The sequence below is a fragment of the Sturnira hondurensis genome, unplaced genomic scaffold (genome assembly GCF_014824575.4).
Source record: "Sturnira hondurensis isolate 20B ecotype Veracruz unplaced genomic scaffold, ASM1482457v3 Scaffold0015056, whole genome shotgun sequence".
Taxonomy (NCBI): Eukaryota; Metazoa; Chordata; class Mammalia; order Chiroptera; family Phyllostomidae; genus Sturnira; species Sturnira hondurensis.
In genome coordinates this window covers 1528729-1544864 of record NW_028087687.1, presented here as the reverse complement: position 1 = coordinate 1544864, position 16136 = coordinate 1528729, and the positions used below count along the sequence as shown (strand labels likewise).

Genomic DNA, 16136 nt, shown 5'->3' with positions numbered 1-16136 from the left:
GCTTCTGCTTCCGTGAGCACATGCAGACACCAGGCACACCCCCAACTCCTTGGGGACAGAAGCACCTATGATCACAACTCTTCGGGAACCTCACCCTGTGTGCGTCTTTACCTGACTGTCCATTTGTACCCTTTCAAGAGCCTTTATGACGTTTCCCTAAGTTACATGAGCCATTCTGGAAAATTACCCAACCTGAGGAGGGGTCGTGGGAACCTCCAGTGTATAGCTGGTCGGCCAGAAGTATGGGTGTCCTGGACTTGTGCTTGGCGTCCAAGTGGAACTAAGCCCTTGACCTGTGGAATCTTTGCTAACTCCAGGTGGTCAGTGTCAGAACTGAAAGAAGCTGAAAGGCATCCAGTTGGTGTCCCCAGAGAACTGGAGAACTGCTTGGTGGGGAAACCCTCACACTTGGTGTCAGAGGAGTAGAAACAGACCATCATATTAGCTACATTACGTTCCTAATCATTAGTCACACCACCAAGTCAAACATCTCAGATGATCACACTCTAGTAAAAGGTTCAAGGTGATGACTTGTGTACTGAAAGAGTGACTGACGCCCACTCATCTGCAATAACAGGGGGCTTCCAGCAGTTCATCAAACACCTAACTATGTACTGAGCTTATGCAACATGCCAGCAATCGAGCCAGGCTCTGGGTTAGAAGACTGACAACTTTCTCTGCTGTCTAATACACGAACGCATGCACACATGGATTATTAAGCCATTTCTCCACTGAGACTACTCTTCCTCCTGTCGCTGGAATGCCCCAAGCATTCCCAGACGACCATGGTACTCTGAGGGCTGACGTGGAGAGGGCCTGTGGCCAAGCATGACTGACCCCTTGCCCGCTGCATCCAGAAAGCCTCGTTTCTCATCTGGCTTGGGACTCTGGGCAAGGGGGAGGTGGAAGCTGTTCAGGGAGCAACGTGAAACCTTCTTGCTCACTCCCTCTCAACACAGCAGCCTCTAGCCTCCACACCTAACTGGCTGGTGCTGAAACGTGCTTACGAGAAATGTGGACTGTGCGCTGAACCAGTCACCAAAACGGATGAGGTGATCTTCCGAAGACATCGTTATCCTCACACACTCACCAACGGCGACAGCATCGCTGTGGAAGACCTGCTTGAAAATGCCTTCACATATTCCTCTGAGGGAGTCTTTACTGGGATGATCACTGACCATGTCTCTCCTTAAAGGTTATTCTAAGCTGAAAGTATTCACAAGTATCCCAGCATGATTAATAGAAGGCAAGGAAGCCACTTCTAAAGGGATAAAATATAACTACACTGTAAGACAGCCAAATGGTCAAGGAATTCTGATGCCTCTGCTTACTAGGGGGCAGCATTAAAAAGAAATTAACTCTCGAGGCCGAGCTAATACTGTAGCCTCGGGAGAGAATTACAGCCGTTTCCCTGGAGACCTTTCTCCCGGAGGCAAGACAGCACGTACCCCAAACTCGGCTTTCATCAGCAGATCTGGGAATCCCATCATTCATTCCCATCTGGTTCAGAGAACCCTCTGACTAGACATTGTTACGAAGCTCCCCACCCTCTGTAGAGACACCACCTGCCCCCCCATTAATCCTCGGAAGAGGAACAACGGCACAGCCAATGCAGAGATAACTTTCAGATGGGCTCAAAGACGAAGAGGCCCGCTCTCTCCACATCCCAGTCTCCTAACACAGAACTGCCCTCTGCTGCTGACGACTTCTACCAAATTGGAAAGGAGGTCTCCTTAGCACAAGCTGTTGTGTCACCTGCCATTCGGTGCAGCTGAACAGAAAGGACGCCCCCATTTCCAAAGTCACAAAGCAGCGACTGCGGCCACCTCCCTCAGTCAGCGTGAATCCAGCCAGGACACCCAGGGAGCCCACAGGCAGGAGACAGAAACCACACGGGCCATTCGAACAGAGGGGAGAGCCTGTAAAGAACCGTCACTAGGAAACTAAAAGTGCCGAAGGGAACACGGAGAGGTTATCCTGAAGGCAGCAACTGCAAGGCGGGGCTGTGCCCTGTAGGGCTGAGGGAACAGACAACCCACCAGGTGGGGTCAGAACGGGGGCTGGGACCATTCTGTGAGGATGAGGCTCACAGAGAAGGAAGCAAGTTTCTCCTTCCTCCTCCAGACCTGCGGTCTCCTCCCAGCCAGAGCCCAAGAGGCAGTGAACTGAGAAGCAGAAACGTGCTTTAGGGGCTCCAGCAATGACGGCAGCGCTGAGACACAGGTAGGGAAGGAGATCACGGCCTTTTCTGCGACTTCCTGCAGCAGCCACGGAATTGCCTGGTCCTGTTCTCCGTGCATTACTGCTCTCGTCCTCTCCGGGAAAGAGCCAGTCATGCCGGGTCCCCCACCCCCATCTCTGCTCTGCTCCCTTCTCTGTGTTTGAACAGCCCACTAAAGGTGGGAGGCCGTTCTGAGCTTGAGGCCATCGTTTGTCAACCTCCGCTTTCCATTCACACCTGTGTCTGTTCTCTTCCATTAAGAAGCCAGATCTTTAAGGACAGGGAAGAGGCCCTGGAGTCCGGTCTCCCTGCCAACCTGGGTTATTCCGACCCTCCATCACCCCTGGTCAGGAGGATGAGAGGATGGAAGACTCGGGTGACCACACCACCTTCTCCATTTAAAACCCTGTGAGATGGAGTTTCGCACATTGTAACTCATGGACCCCAGCGTTACTCAGGGACCCTCCATGCAAAACCCACCCCCAAACTAAGCACTGTATTCGAAAGAAATCAAAACAAAACAACAAAATAATACTGGCCCAGAAAGGAGCAGGAAGTCCATGTGGTAACAGCCCTGGAACATCTTAAACCAGGGGCTTGAGAGGAAAAACCAGTTGGGAATATCCAAGGAGGAGAGAGTAGAAAAAACATTCTGTACACTTGACACGCTATTCTTTAGATACAAGTTCCCTGAGATCTTAACTAGAGAAAACAGTTAATCAAAGATAAACTCATTCTAAAATTTATGAATAATCTATGGCATGATAAAGTTGTATTAAAATTATTCATCAAAAACAGAGGGGGGCCTGGCTGGCGGAGCTCAGTGGACTGAGTGCGGGCTGCGAACCAAAGGGTTGCAGGTTCGATTCCCAGTCAGGGCACACACCTGGGTTGTGGGCTGGGTCCCCAGTGGAGGCCACACGAGAGGCAACCACACATTGATGTTTCTCTCTCTCTCTCCCTCCCTCCCTTCCCCTCTCTAAAAATAAATAAATAAAAATCTTAAAAAAAATAAAACAGAGGGGATGCATAAAACACCTCCTAGGCAGAGAGGCCCTGCTGTACAAACGGCAAGCTTTGTGCTCCGTGTGTGTGCCTTGCGGCACCACAGGGTCAACACGAGGAAGCCCGCTTTAAAATCGCGTGCAGTCGGCGGTTGCTGTTGATGACAAAGGAATCCGATCTGCATCATCACAGCCCCGTGGACTCTGCATCTCATAAGGGTTGCTTATTAAAAGTAATTCCATTTTTTTCCTTAAAAGCAGGAAAAGCAATCTACTGTTGTCACTGATTCAAATGAACGAGCCGACCGACCAGAGCAGCGTCCCCCAGTCTGTTCCAGGCCTGCACCCCAGGAAGGAAAGGGTTCCCGTCAAGTCTGGAAACGATCCCCTGGAAGCTCCCAGGGTGCGTCGGCACAGAAAACCTCCGTCAGATTCCCAACGGACCCCAGAGGGGTCTTTTCCCCCTCCAGGGAAGCCTGTGCACATCTCACCTCCGTAGTGCTCCCCTGCGCAATGCCATGGAAACCCCGGGTGAGGCCCCCACTTAGGGGTCAGAAATCCTCTGACTATGCCGCCCACCCACTTTCCTTTCTCACGGGAAGCAGGTGGGACCAGCACCCTCCACTGCCTGTTGGCAACCTACACAAGGGTCCGTGTGCCCAGAGGATGGACCCTCAGCTGCCCCAGAGGAGAGAAGAGTCCCTATTAACAGTCCCCTGTGTTCAGAAAGCATGTTGCTTGCTTCTGATTCCTCGATGAAAGCATAAGGAGAAAGCTCTCCCCAGGGCCCTATGAGTAAAAAGACAGCTGTGGCCAGGCATCAGCACGGGTCCCTGAACCCTCCCCAGCCCCCTCAGCCTTGGGCAGGCATTCTGTCAGGCCCACGGAGATGAGATGACAGGTGGATACTTTGGTCACCTGCCCCAGTCACCAGGGGCGAAACGCCGGCCAGCTTTAAAGCCCGGAGCCATCCCCACCCAGAAGGACGAGGGTGCACCCAGTGCTGCCTCTGACTGGAAATTCGAGGCTCACGAAACCCCTTTCACTACAGCCCACATCCGGGAGCCTTCCCGTGTACCTCACTGAGGTCAGGGGTAAGTGAAACGCAGAATGGCCCAGAGAGCAGAGGGCGCCAGTCCTGCTTGTGCTGGGCAGCAACGCAAATGTGCCCTGAGGAAGACCAAGGGCAGACATGACTCAGGAGCAAGACAAAAACTTCGGCCCGTGCAGCAGCAAACAGGCAACACCCCACCGAGGACCAGCCCCTGACGGGACTGCCACTCCTGCATAACGAGGAGTTTCTCCAAGTCAATCCTGGGGGCCAGCGGGGGCATCACAGCCAATCACCGCCTCACCCCAGGTACATTTACTCCGACAGGGCTTTGCTTCAGGCAAATAAAAACCACTTGAAAACCTTAAGAAAATGCTAAACCCAAAATAACGTTATATAAAGCCTGAAATTACACGGCTTAGTGAAGCAATGAGAATTCCTAGAAAGGTGCTGTGCCTTTCAAGAGTGGTCTACATATATTTCCTTTCATTTTAACCACATCAAGAAATCCCCTAAGAGACGCCATCTTCTCAGAAGGAGAGTTACCCCGGAGAGTGCGAAATAGAGTCACTTCCACAAGCAAGTTGAAACATTTTCATGTTTTATTAACGCAAAGGGAAAACCCCTTTCCTTTGCAGTATTACAAATTGAATTTGCTCTGGAATTTGCTATTTTTTTTAAAAAAGGACCAAAAGCAAAAAAAAAAAAAGTTAAAAAGGCAGGAATGCAAAGTCTCCTTCTTCCAGTGAAAACTCAGGGATCAATGGAGACAAAAAGAACCTTCCTCCCGCAAACACCCTCTTACTTCCTGCGGTCCAGCACGGCCCCCCCCCCCCCCCCCCCCCCCCCCGANCACACGCCCCCCCCCCCCCCCATGCCACGAGCTCGCGGAGGCTCTGACAGCTGAGAGGGAACCCTGAGTGAATTTCTAAATTACACTTCTCTGCTAATGCTGAGCAAGAGTAAGAAGTGGTTTAAAGCACAGGGGTAAACCCAGCCCACCTCTCGAAAGCAGAGCCAAGGCCATGGAACCTCACCTATGCCACCACTGTGGGGCAGAGGGGGGCAGGCTCTTCCTGCTTTGAAGGACACCTGAACTCACAGTGCCCAGAGCAGCCTCTCATCTCTGCATCCAATGAGAATCTGCTCCTGAAACCTCCCTGAGGTCTGGCCCCGCCCAGTGTTTGAAAGGAAGCCCTGTAACTAGCTGCATCTGCTAGCTAGCATCTAGTCTATTGCTTTAACAAATCGAGAGCCAACATTCATTAAGCATCTGCCATGACCCTGCCCCTGTGCCGATTACTGTACACACAGAGACACACATACACATGCTTTGTGGTCCTGACCATGATCTGCATTTCACAGATGGCAGAAACTGAGGCTCAGAGCTTGAATAATTTAGTCAACTAGAGTTTGAACCGTTTTTTTCTTCCCAAGCAGGTAGCATTTGGCCTCACGTTGAAGGGCTCGGCTGAAAACCTCATCAGTGAACTTACTCACAGCCTTAGGAAAACACAGCCCACCTGGCTGTATGTGTATGGTATACAATGATTTTCACCTTGGCTCCTGCCTTAAGAAACAAATGTGGAGGACAGGAACCAGGGACGCACCAAGCATCTTCCACCCTTCCATCAAGGCTAAACATTTTTAATAACGAGCAAACATCATCAGGTATTTTCCTTGTAAAAATTAATCAAATCCTGTCAACGCAGCAACTGCAGTGCTGCAGTTCTGCCAAGCAAGGGGATGACAGGTGTGCACGTTCAATCTAGCCGCCCATCCCCCCAGAGCACCTGGCCCAGCTGTCACCATTCGTCACTCTGTTACAACAGCTTGAAGACACAGCTGTGCTCCCGGGAAGGACTGTCCCACCGGCAGTCAGAGGACACCTTGCCTTTCGCTGACCATTTCTCGCATCTGGTCCCAGCAGTGTTCTTTGACTGACGAACACTTCACCATTTTCCTTTCTGGCTTAGAACTTACAACTGAGTCAAAACGCCATCAAAGCCATGAATGCCCAGCCTCGGAGACCAAGGCTGGGGCATAACCCAAGGCAGAGCCCTCTGGGAGGACCACGTGCTTTGATACACCAGAATGCCCAAGAGTGGAACCCAGACACCCACCTCTCTGCTGTCTGGGGCTTTCACCTGCCTTTGCAATGTTCTCGTTCCTTTTCAGTGAAGCAGTAGCTAGTCATCCTATAGCTCACCCCTAAATTCCAGGAGAACTTCAGGTACATGGAGAGTTGCCAGAGATTAACTATACAGTTGACCCCTGAACCACACGGGAGTTAGGGGCACCGACCACCTGAGTGGTCAAAAATCCACGTGTAACTTAAGTCGGCCTTCACTCCAATTTCCACCTGCAGATAGAAAATATGGTTGACCCTTGAACAATGCGGGTTTGCGCTGCTTGGGTTCATGTGGACCGTGGGGTCAGCTGTAATCCAACAGTTGGGTGCATTTAACGTAGCCCCATTACTTAACAACGGCATCCAAGTTGTCAGCGATAACCGCCGCTTTTTAGTTAGAAAAGCTAACTAATAGCTTTCTTACTTTAGTAAGAAAGTTCTGGTATCGGAAAACCGAAACTTTCTGGCTTCCAGTCATCCTGAAGAACAGATAATTCACAACCCATCTAAGTAAGAAGCACTTCTGTAAATAACAGATTTTTAGCAGAACTTCGGGGAAAAAACCATGCACACACATTGAATGGAATTTTGACGTGACCAGATGTTTCACACGCTAAAAAACCTGAGCCAACCCCGAGCCCCAGAAGCTCCTGGTGATCATCACCTGCTGATCTAGCACTTGTCACTCAAGGCCACATGAGTGCTCCCTTCACGCAAGCCCCCTATGAAGAAATCACCGATAGGGGTGCGTGAGAAATGGCCAAGACGCAACCGAGTGAAATACAGGATGAAAATAGGCTGCAGAGAGGGGAAGACGAAGCGTGAGGGCTTAGTGAGCTGGGAACTCAGAGGAGTGAGGATGAAGAGGAGACGTGTGCAGAAATCAGAGGCAGGATGCAGAGTGACCAAGGGTTTGAGGTACGGGCGCCAGGAAGGGGAGGGGCACGGAGGGTTTCTGAGGTGGGGAGGTAGTGATATACTGTGGTTTTTCACATTTCCGAAGGAAGTCTGTTGTCGTTGTGTGTTCAGTGGAGTGCAGTTAACACGGAGACCACACTTTGACGTTAAGCTAAAACCGGGGCACCGGGTCCGGTGGCAAGCGACCACACCACCCAGGGCACTCACCGGCCATTGTCACGGCCGACGCCCCACACGCGGATGCTCACGATGGGCTGTGAGTGGAGCACGGTGCGGTCCATGGGGTCCACCAGGCTGAGCATGTCGTTCTCCAGGATCAGGTACATGTCTTTGCCCTGGATTCAACGAGAAAACGCGTTACCTCGTGGAAAAATAGCCTGCGGGGTCTGCGGCTGCCCAGGGATGGAGCTTCAATGACCAAGAGAAGCCACCCCTGGGGTCTGCAATTTGTCTTCCTAGGAGAGAAAGCCCCTCTCCGGAGTAAAATACTCACAAATCGTTCACATTTCCCTCACACCCCAACTTTCTCTCTCCCTCTGAAATGTGTCCCTAGCCTGCTTTCCAGCCAGCTCCCATTTTTCATTATTCACACTTCTGAATCTTTAAGAAAAACGGGTAATGGCAGGTCCTCTGGGGACTCTGGTCTTTTACTAAGTCCACGCCACATCCTCTGAGCACCGAGCCCTCCCCACTTCTTGCCCTCTGGCCAGACCCCCGCAGGCACAACCCCCCACCCCAGGGCCTTCTCAGTCCCACAGCGATGCCGTCTTCTCCATGTTCACACCGCTCCCCATCTGCGTGGCTGGGCTGGCGAACAGCAGAACCAGCTTTGTGACCTTTCCTGGTGGCACCACAGCTAACATTTCCATGCCTTGACCACACCTCAGGCGTGCCACGTGCCCAAGGCACCCTGGCTCACGACCTCTCTAACTTGCCCCAACAGTGGGGTTTGTTACCATTCAGCTTGCTGTGGGGTAGGGCCCCTGTCTGTCTGTGGCCACTTCAAGGTCATGGCTGCGTCCAGACCTTGGGCAAATAGCCAAATCTAAATCAGCTACTTTGCAGATTAGCTCCAACTGAGGTGCAGTCCTGGAAAGACTCAGTGGCCCAAACACCTCACGGAGGCCGGGTAACTGGCCAGCAGCTGAGCAGCGCCTTGCAGAGACACGGGGAGCCAAGCTGCCTGCCCCGTCACTGCCCTTCAGCTACACCCTGGGCGCCTTTCCTCAAGGCTTCAGCCGGGCGCTGCCACACAGCAGTGCTTGGGAGCCGCAGAACCACTGAGGGCTGGGAAGCCGAGAACTGAGCAGGTGCCGGACCACCCTGGGGTCAGCCAGGTGGTACGCTTCGAGATAACTGAGAGGACTGCCATGGACTTCTGTGCCTTCATCTTCTCTCCGTCCCTTCCCACCGGGAATGAAGCACTGACTGCGGCTTGAAGGAGGTCTTCAGCCAGACCCACGAGGGAAAGGCCCCCATACAACTCCCACGGGCGGGCAACAGCCCCCTTCTGTGCAGCTGCTTCAGGGCAAACACCTGGCAGGCGCTAGCAGACTTCGAAGGGCTTACTGTGGCTGACAACCCCGCCTGGCGTGTTAGCCACACATTTTAGTACATGACCTACAGTGAGGTCAAGTCCTCACTGAGCTCCTCGATGCACTTTCTTTGGGCTGGTTTGGCTTAAAAACCACAACTGGTTCTCCCAAAGGGGCAGAGGCTCTGTTCACTGGGAGCGACCAAGTTACTCACGTAGCAACACTCTCGCAAATGCTCCCGATACGCTTGTTTGACAGGTCTCTGAGCATGGTGGGAACTGGCTTACCCTATTTCATAGGATTTTTACAGATATTTCGTATTTATACTTATGCTCCTGTCTGAAACTATCTCTGCTAATATTTCAAAGTGGAATTACTTTGTTCAAAGTGAGAAACAATATACCGATTTCAAAACTCATGTATAGTGTCGATGTTCAGGTTGTAAATAAAGAAGACTGTGTTGTAAAGGGTCGTTTTCCCAACTTTCAGAGCAGCACCATCAATATTTCTGTGTCCGTGTGGGAGTCACACCCACCTGTGAGCTTCCCAGAAAACTGCTCTCATATCCTGGCACACCCAATTTGCACACAAGTTTAAGGGGGTTTCTGGGCCCTAAAGTCCACAGTGAATTCCTGGGGACCCACAGATCTCAGGTTGGACCCTGTTATGCAGACGCTGAGAGACATTCTCTCCCAGGGCCCGTCCTCCCTGGGACCTCCCAGTGCTGACTGGCAGATCGCGGTGTGCATGCCGCCTGTTCCACCGGCCTCGATGGGAAAACGCGCCTGGTACGTGCCTGCGGTGCCCCTCAGTACCACACATGGCCCACAGGGCTCGGGGATTTCGTGAGGCCCAGCAGAACAGAACCAAGCCTGCCCTTCAACCCCTCCAGGGCTCCTTACCTCTCCCCAAATGCCGACTGTATCCCGGATGTCGTTTTTGCAGTAAGAAAGCTGCCTGATGCAGTTGTTGACGGCGACGCTGCTTTTCCCGGGGGCGAGGTCCTCCTCTGCCATCTCGACCCATCCCAGAGAGCGCACAGCGAAACACTGGAAGAGAGAGAGAGCACGGAGTCGCTCACCGGTCACAGGTCGGTCTGTGGGGGCTCTCCCTGGAGCCCTCTACAAGGCCTGCCCCGTGGGTCTCTGACTGCCCCGTGATGGTCGGTCATCTAACCCTTTGTAGTTGGAAAATTAAGTTGTGACTTTTTGGCTACTAGAAAATGTGGTGAAAAATGTCTTCTTGCCTAACTTTCTGAGTGTGTGCTCAGGGTTTTTTTTGGAATAGATCACTAGAAGTGGAATTACAGGGCTAATGGACACACAAAAAAACCTCATGTTCTTTTATTTATTAAAAGGCAGGTGTTTTTTTTTTTAAATAGTGAGAAGTAAGCTCTGTTAGTTGTCAGCCCTGAGGAAAGGACAATAGGAGAGAAAGCGAATGAGAGCCATGATGGGCACTTTAGTGACAAGGGGGCAAGAGGCATTCCCTGACTCCCAGAAGTGAAGGGGACCGGGCAGCACGTGGTCTCAGGGCAGGAGGCCGCGGAGTCTGCCGCACGTCATCGGCACTGAGAGGCCTGCAGCAGGGACGGGCCCGAGAGGCACCTGAGAGCACAAGTCCCACGTACTCCTTCATCACGCAGAGGTATTTGGGGAAGACACTTCTCGTCTTCCTGAAGTTCATTTATTCAATTAAGAAATATAAAACACCCAAAGATGTATAAATAAAGGAATCCCTGGGATACAATGCAGGGTGTGTGCGGGGGGTGGGGGGGACAGGTGTTGCTGCAGCATCTGCCTGGCTGTCATTGCCAGGGTGCTTGGTGGCAGGAACGGGGTCCTTCTCTTGACGCTGCAGCCCAGGTTCCTGATCCCCCAAGGGCTGGGACCCCTCCCAAGCTGCAAATCACCTGGAGATATCACCTTCACAGGATAGGAGGCATCTTAAAGCTTCCCAAAGTGAATGCCACAATAAAATGAGGAAATGCAGCAAACAGCCCCAAAGTGACCACATTCAGTGGAGTCAGACCATCTTGGCCTCCAGACCCAGGCTCCTCCCCAAGTTGCCAATCACAGTTTCTCAGGGGAACCCCCAACCCAAATACCAAGGACAATCTCGGTAAGCAGGGTGCAAGCATGCTGCATGGGATCCACACGTCCCACAGGGAGAAGTGCTGAGGTGCCTGCCTGCTGAACCACCTGGAGCAGAGCCACGGCCTCAGGCTGATGCTGCACACGGGCCCTTTGCAGCTTCACCGAAGGGAGAAGGCTGTCCCTGCGATTACTGCAGAAGCTCCTCAGGACCCACTCCCTGTTGAGAGGTTCTGGGAGATGCCCTTCCACGTCATCTGCAGGTGAGTGTCCACTGCACTGCAAGTGCTCGGAGGAAAAATGATGCCCATAGGCACGGGGCTGGCTTGTGACCAAGGAGGGCCTGCTCTGGTCCGAGGCTGAGCTGGCTTTTAGCTGCTGGCCTGCCTGCGTGCTGCGGCTCCACCTCATTAGTCCCAGACCACAGGGCATTTCTCCAGGTGGGCAGGCCACCATGGCGCAGGTGCATTAAACAGCACACATTCTTCACTTCAGTAAGACGCACCGACCTCATTGGCCAGAGCCCATAAGTGCTCCTTTCTACTTCTCTAGGGAGCATTGTGCTGCTCTCTAACCCCCCTCCTTTGCTGGCTCCTAACTCAGTCCCTATTCGGTAAAATCATAAGGCAACCACCCACCGACCCCACCCTGCCATTTCCATCTCTTTACCTACCAGCTCCATATCCTGCTCCCGCCTCAAAGAGAAATAGGCACTCTCTTGATTTGGACACCATTTATGTTACCACAACCTATTGTAATAGCAGAGCATACAGGCAACCTTCAAATGTTAAAGGTATTAACTCATTTCATCCTCACCTCAACTGTCTGGGGTCAATACTCAGTTAATTAAACCCATTTTATAGATGAGCAAAGTGAGTGAAGCACAAAGCCATTTAGAGGTGGGCCTAGGATTCAAAACCAGGCGGTGCGACTTGGGGTTCCCACTCCTAGTCACTCTGCCCTGTGGCTGACGCTGTACTGCAGGGCCAGGGCCAGATGGGACTAGCCCCCTAGAGAAGCCTCCAGAACACCGAGTGCGCTCAGCACAGTCTCGAGTACATGACTCTAGCGCAGGGAGCGCCTGGTTCAAAGCTTAGCTCTTAGATTTATTTGCTGGGGCTGTGATCGTGGGCGGGTAGTTTACAAAGTCCCAATTTTTTTTTCTTGTAAAAACAAATAGCAATCGTTACCTCAGAGGGTTCTCGTGAGAAGAGAAAATAATGTAATAATAGCTAGAGAATCCAGCATGTAGAAAACACTCGATGAATATTTGCTGATGGAAGAGCAAAGGAACGCAGTGCCACATAAATCTTAGTGGGCGGAGTGAAAGGGGGGATGGAAGGAGCAGACGTCTGTATTCGGGTGACCACACATTCCGACTGTCCCCAGGACGGCTCTGGTTTATGTGTGCTGTTACAGCAAGATTATTAAAAACAGATTCTTTTATTCTCAAGAGTGTCCCAGCTTGACTAATAAATTATAGTCACTGTAGTCAAAATTTCAGCGCACTCGACCTCTGGTATGGAAATAGCCTCAGGTACTGAGATGTGCCCACGTGGAAATGGGGTCAAAATCAACAGGAGCTCTCTGCCTCGGGCATCTGGGTGGTCCTGGGAGGTGGTGGGAGGCAGAGGGTGAAACCTAGGAAACCAGTGTTACCGTGGCTGTCCATAAGACTAGAGGCCAGGAACATATTTCTTCATTTTCTCTAGTTGCCTGCTACAAAATCCTACAGGATTTTGAATATGCAAAAAGACTGTGAATATTTTAAAAAGTACCAATAGGAAAGGTAAAAAAAAAATACTGGCTGCTTTTTGACCTGAGCCCAAGAACACGTGGATTTCGAACTAACCCAGCTGATGAAAAATCAAGGGTCTTTTTCTTGGCTAAGAAATGCAAGTGGATAACGAATCCCACCCCAGCACATTCAGTTATTGTTTTGTCACACTGATAAAGAGAAGAGCCCTAAATCTATTATTACAGTGATTTCATTTTAAGCAATTTTCCTGTGCAATCTTGCTGTTGCAATTCAGTTTCTGATTTGAAAAGCTTCACCACCGGAGTAAACGAAACCTGGGTGCATGGGGGAAAACGGAGATCCACAAGGGAGTGAGCGTGGCTTCTTCACACAGGGTGGAGCAGCGAAGAGCAACCTGTGCTGTTTGCTGCTGCCCCCGTGTGGCCATGGAGATTTATAACCGCTATCACTTTTCCTTCAACGGGGTACTTAATATTGCTTCTGTACTAATCAGCTCTGGGATAAATATTCATTTCAGAGTATGGGAAGAGTTAAAAATATGTAATAAACCTGCTTTTAACAGGGCCTTTTCAGTATTCTTTGAACCAAGGTCAATATTTGCACTTGGACTGATGCTCATTCCTCAATAGCTCTTAACCAAAGCAGCGGCCATGAGGGAGGGTCCAGAGCAAGGACCCCGTCACCAGGTGAACCTGGATGCAGCCAGGACCCTGCTATTCCCCAGCTGCTGACTCTGGGAAAGTCCCTTTGGGTCTCCAAGTCTCAGCTTCTTCATTTGTGAACTGGGAATAGCAACAGCACTCCTACTGAAGCACTCAGTGCGAGGACCGAATGAGATAACGTTGGCCAAGGACGGAGCACACTGCCTGGCAAATAGTAAGAACTCACTAAAGGCTTATTAGTACTGATAAATGTTACCTTTTTTCTATGTGTGGATTTTAAAGACTTCTCTAGTGTAACAGCTGTCAGCCAAGGCAGCATGTGGAGGGGAGGGGGCACTGTAGTCCACGGTATGTGTGGACATACCACCCAGAGGGCTTTGTTAAGACCCAGAAAACTGCGACCCGTCCCCACAGTTTCTGATTCAGCAGGTGACGGTAAGGTTCAAGAACGTGATGCTGAGGTTGTGGGACCTGGCACTACATTTGGAGAACCGCTGATGTGGACAGACGGCCCCTTTCCTGACCCGAAGACATGCTGCGCCCGTGACTGGTCCTGAAAGTAAAGTCTGGGTTCAAGTCCCAGAACTGCCCACTCACTACCTGTGACCTGGGGCAAGTGTGTGAACCCCTCTGTGCCTCGGTTTCCTCCTAAACGTCCATACTGAAAACGCCTGCCTCACAACAGCCTGGCACACGTTGCGAGGACCACCTGGGCGAAACGAGTTTGCAGCTGCTCCTGTTGCTGTCGTCAGTGAGGAGGGGCATCGAAGGGACCAGCTGGATGAGAAGGGACACAGCTCTTAGCCTGAGGCTTCCTTCTCTCCCATATGTTCCTCCCTCCTCTGCACTGAAATGGAAACACACATCCTGTTAGTAATTTCTATTTCTTTGAATCCCACTTCAATGGAGACATCCGCCTGGAGTGAAGCACTTCCTAAAACACATGCAGAAGAAACACAAGGCAGAGCCTTGGTTTCTATGACCAGACAGTCCTGGGTTCACACTCCTACATACCCGCCAGCAGGTGTTCAGCCTCCAAGCTGGCCCAAAGAATGAGAGTAACACTCGGGGACCCACAGGAAACGAGGAGGGTAAAGTGGCTGGTAAATCACAGACCCTCAGCAGATGCTCACCTCCTCCTCCTCTCTCTGGCCCCAGGACACACGCCTTTCATTCTTCGTTTCCCCACACTTGGGTTTTCCTTCCCCAGAGCGTTAAGGAGGGCAAAGAAGATAAGGACGTGCAGGCACAAAACGCAGGGGCCTGGTTCCTCAGTCAGAAGGTGGGGCAGGGGTGGGGGAAGGGAGAGATGAGGACACTGGAGCTATGGAAGAGTAGGGCATGAACCTGACCTCTGCCCAGTGAGCCAGCCCTGGTGCACAGGTCCTCCTAAATAAGCTAATGTCCTCCAAGCATTGCATTCAATGCCCGCAACGGGGCTGAAGCTCTACAACTACTGAGGGATAATGACAAAAAGGAACGTGATCTTAGAATCGACAGTAACACTAAATTATAAATATTAAAAACTATAAAAGTTCACAGAGAAAGCTACAGTTTGGCCCAGCATTACACATGTGATCCTAATTAACACTCGTTCATAGGAATTACTTACCACTTAGGCTTAATTACCCTGTGGCACAATAACAACTGCATTCAAGTCAATAAATATTTATTGAGTGCCTATTAGTTCCTGGAGACACAGAGAGATGAGTCGGGCACGGCCTGGTCTTGAGAAGCTTGCAACAGAGTAGGCGTGAGGTGGGAATCTATAACGCGGCAACGTGAGTCAAGGGGCACAGAGGCACACACACCCTGAGGGCTCATGCGAGAGAGAAAGAGTGTTTTTTTTTTAACTCAGAGAGAGCAGGTTATGGCAGCTTCCTGGAGGAGTCGGTATTGAGCTGGACCTTGTGGGATGGATGGATGGATTCATTTACTGAACGGATATTTACCGATACCTACTGTATGCCAGGTACTGAAGACACACGGATGAGCCCAACCGAACACATACTCTGCTCTGAGTCGTGTTTCCAGCTGGAAGGGCATATTCGATTGGCTGCGACACCACGGGTCACACAGCCCCATGGACGTGAATCACGATGAGTAAGGCACAATGGTAAGTAGGGGAGGGGCAGTGAGCATAGTGATGTAGGGCCCGGGAATTCAAGTCACTGACCTGGGACCAAATCCCAGATTGGCCAGTTATTCGTGGAGTGATTCAAGCCACATCACCTAATCGTGGTTAGCCCCAGTTTCCTCCTCTGTTGGGGTGAGGACAGTGGGACGAACCTCCCAGGGCCTCGCACGGTGAGGGGGATGGTTTGTGCTAAGCTCCTTTGTAGGGCCTGGCCCAAGGGCACAGTTGAGAAAAGCTGAGCACTGCCTTCTCCAGGAATCTGATCTGTCAGATGTATCGGGATTGGGGAACGTTGCCCACGGCCAGTCAATTCTGTTCCATTTTCCCGACTAGTGATCAAGCATCAATAAGGATAAGCCTTGGGTGACTGGGGGCAGAGAGAGACACGGGGCCTGCTGAGGGCTGGGGAGATCCATAGATGGGCTTCTGGAAGTTCCCAAAGGTCCATGCAAGACTATGTGTGTATCTGCATCTTATGGAAATAGTGTCTAGCAGGGATACCCAACCCACGGCCTGCAGGCCGCATGCAGCCCAGGATGGCTGTGAATGCGACCCAACACAAAATCGTAAATTTACTTAAAACATTACTAGATTTTTTGTGATTATATGTCTCAATGTACTTAAC

The 16136-nt window shown here is 51.3% G+C and overlaps 1 protein-coding gene across 14 annotated transcripts in view; it reads right to left on the bottom strand.

The window, feature by feature from the left end:
- APBB2 (amyloid beta precursor protein binding family B member 2) overlaps nucleotides 1-16136 on the bottom strand; it is a 321139-nt gene that overhangs the window by 57311 nt on the left and 247692 nt on the right. For all 14 annotated transcript variants that reach the window (XM_037064275.1, XM_037064262.1, XM_037064265.1 and 11 more), the window contains 2 exons: nucleotides 9763-9909; nucleotides 7533-7660 (listed from right to left, as the gene is read on the bottom strand). In XM_037064275.1, the coding sequence (XP_036920170.1) occupies nucleotides 7533-7660; nucleotides 9763-9909 (275 nt within the window). The remainder of the gene's footprint in view (nucleotides 1-7532; nucleotides 7661-9762; nucleotides 9910-16136) is intronic.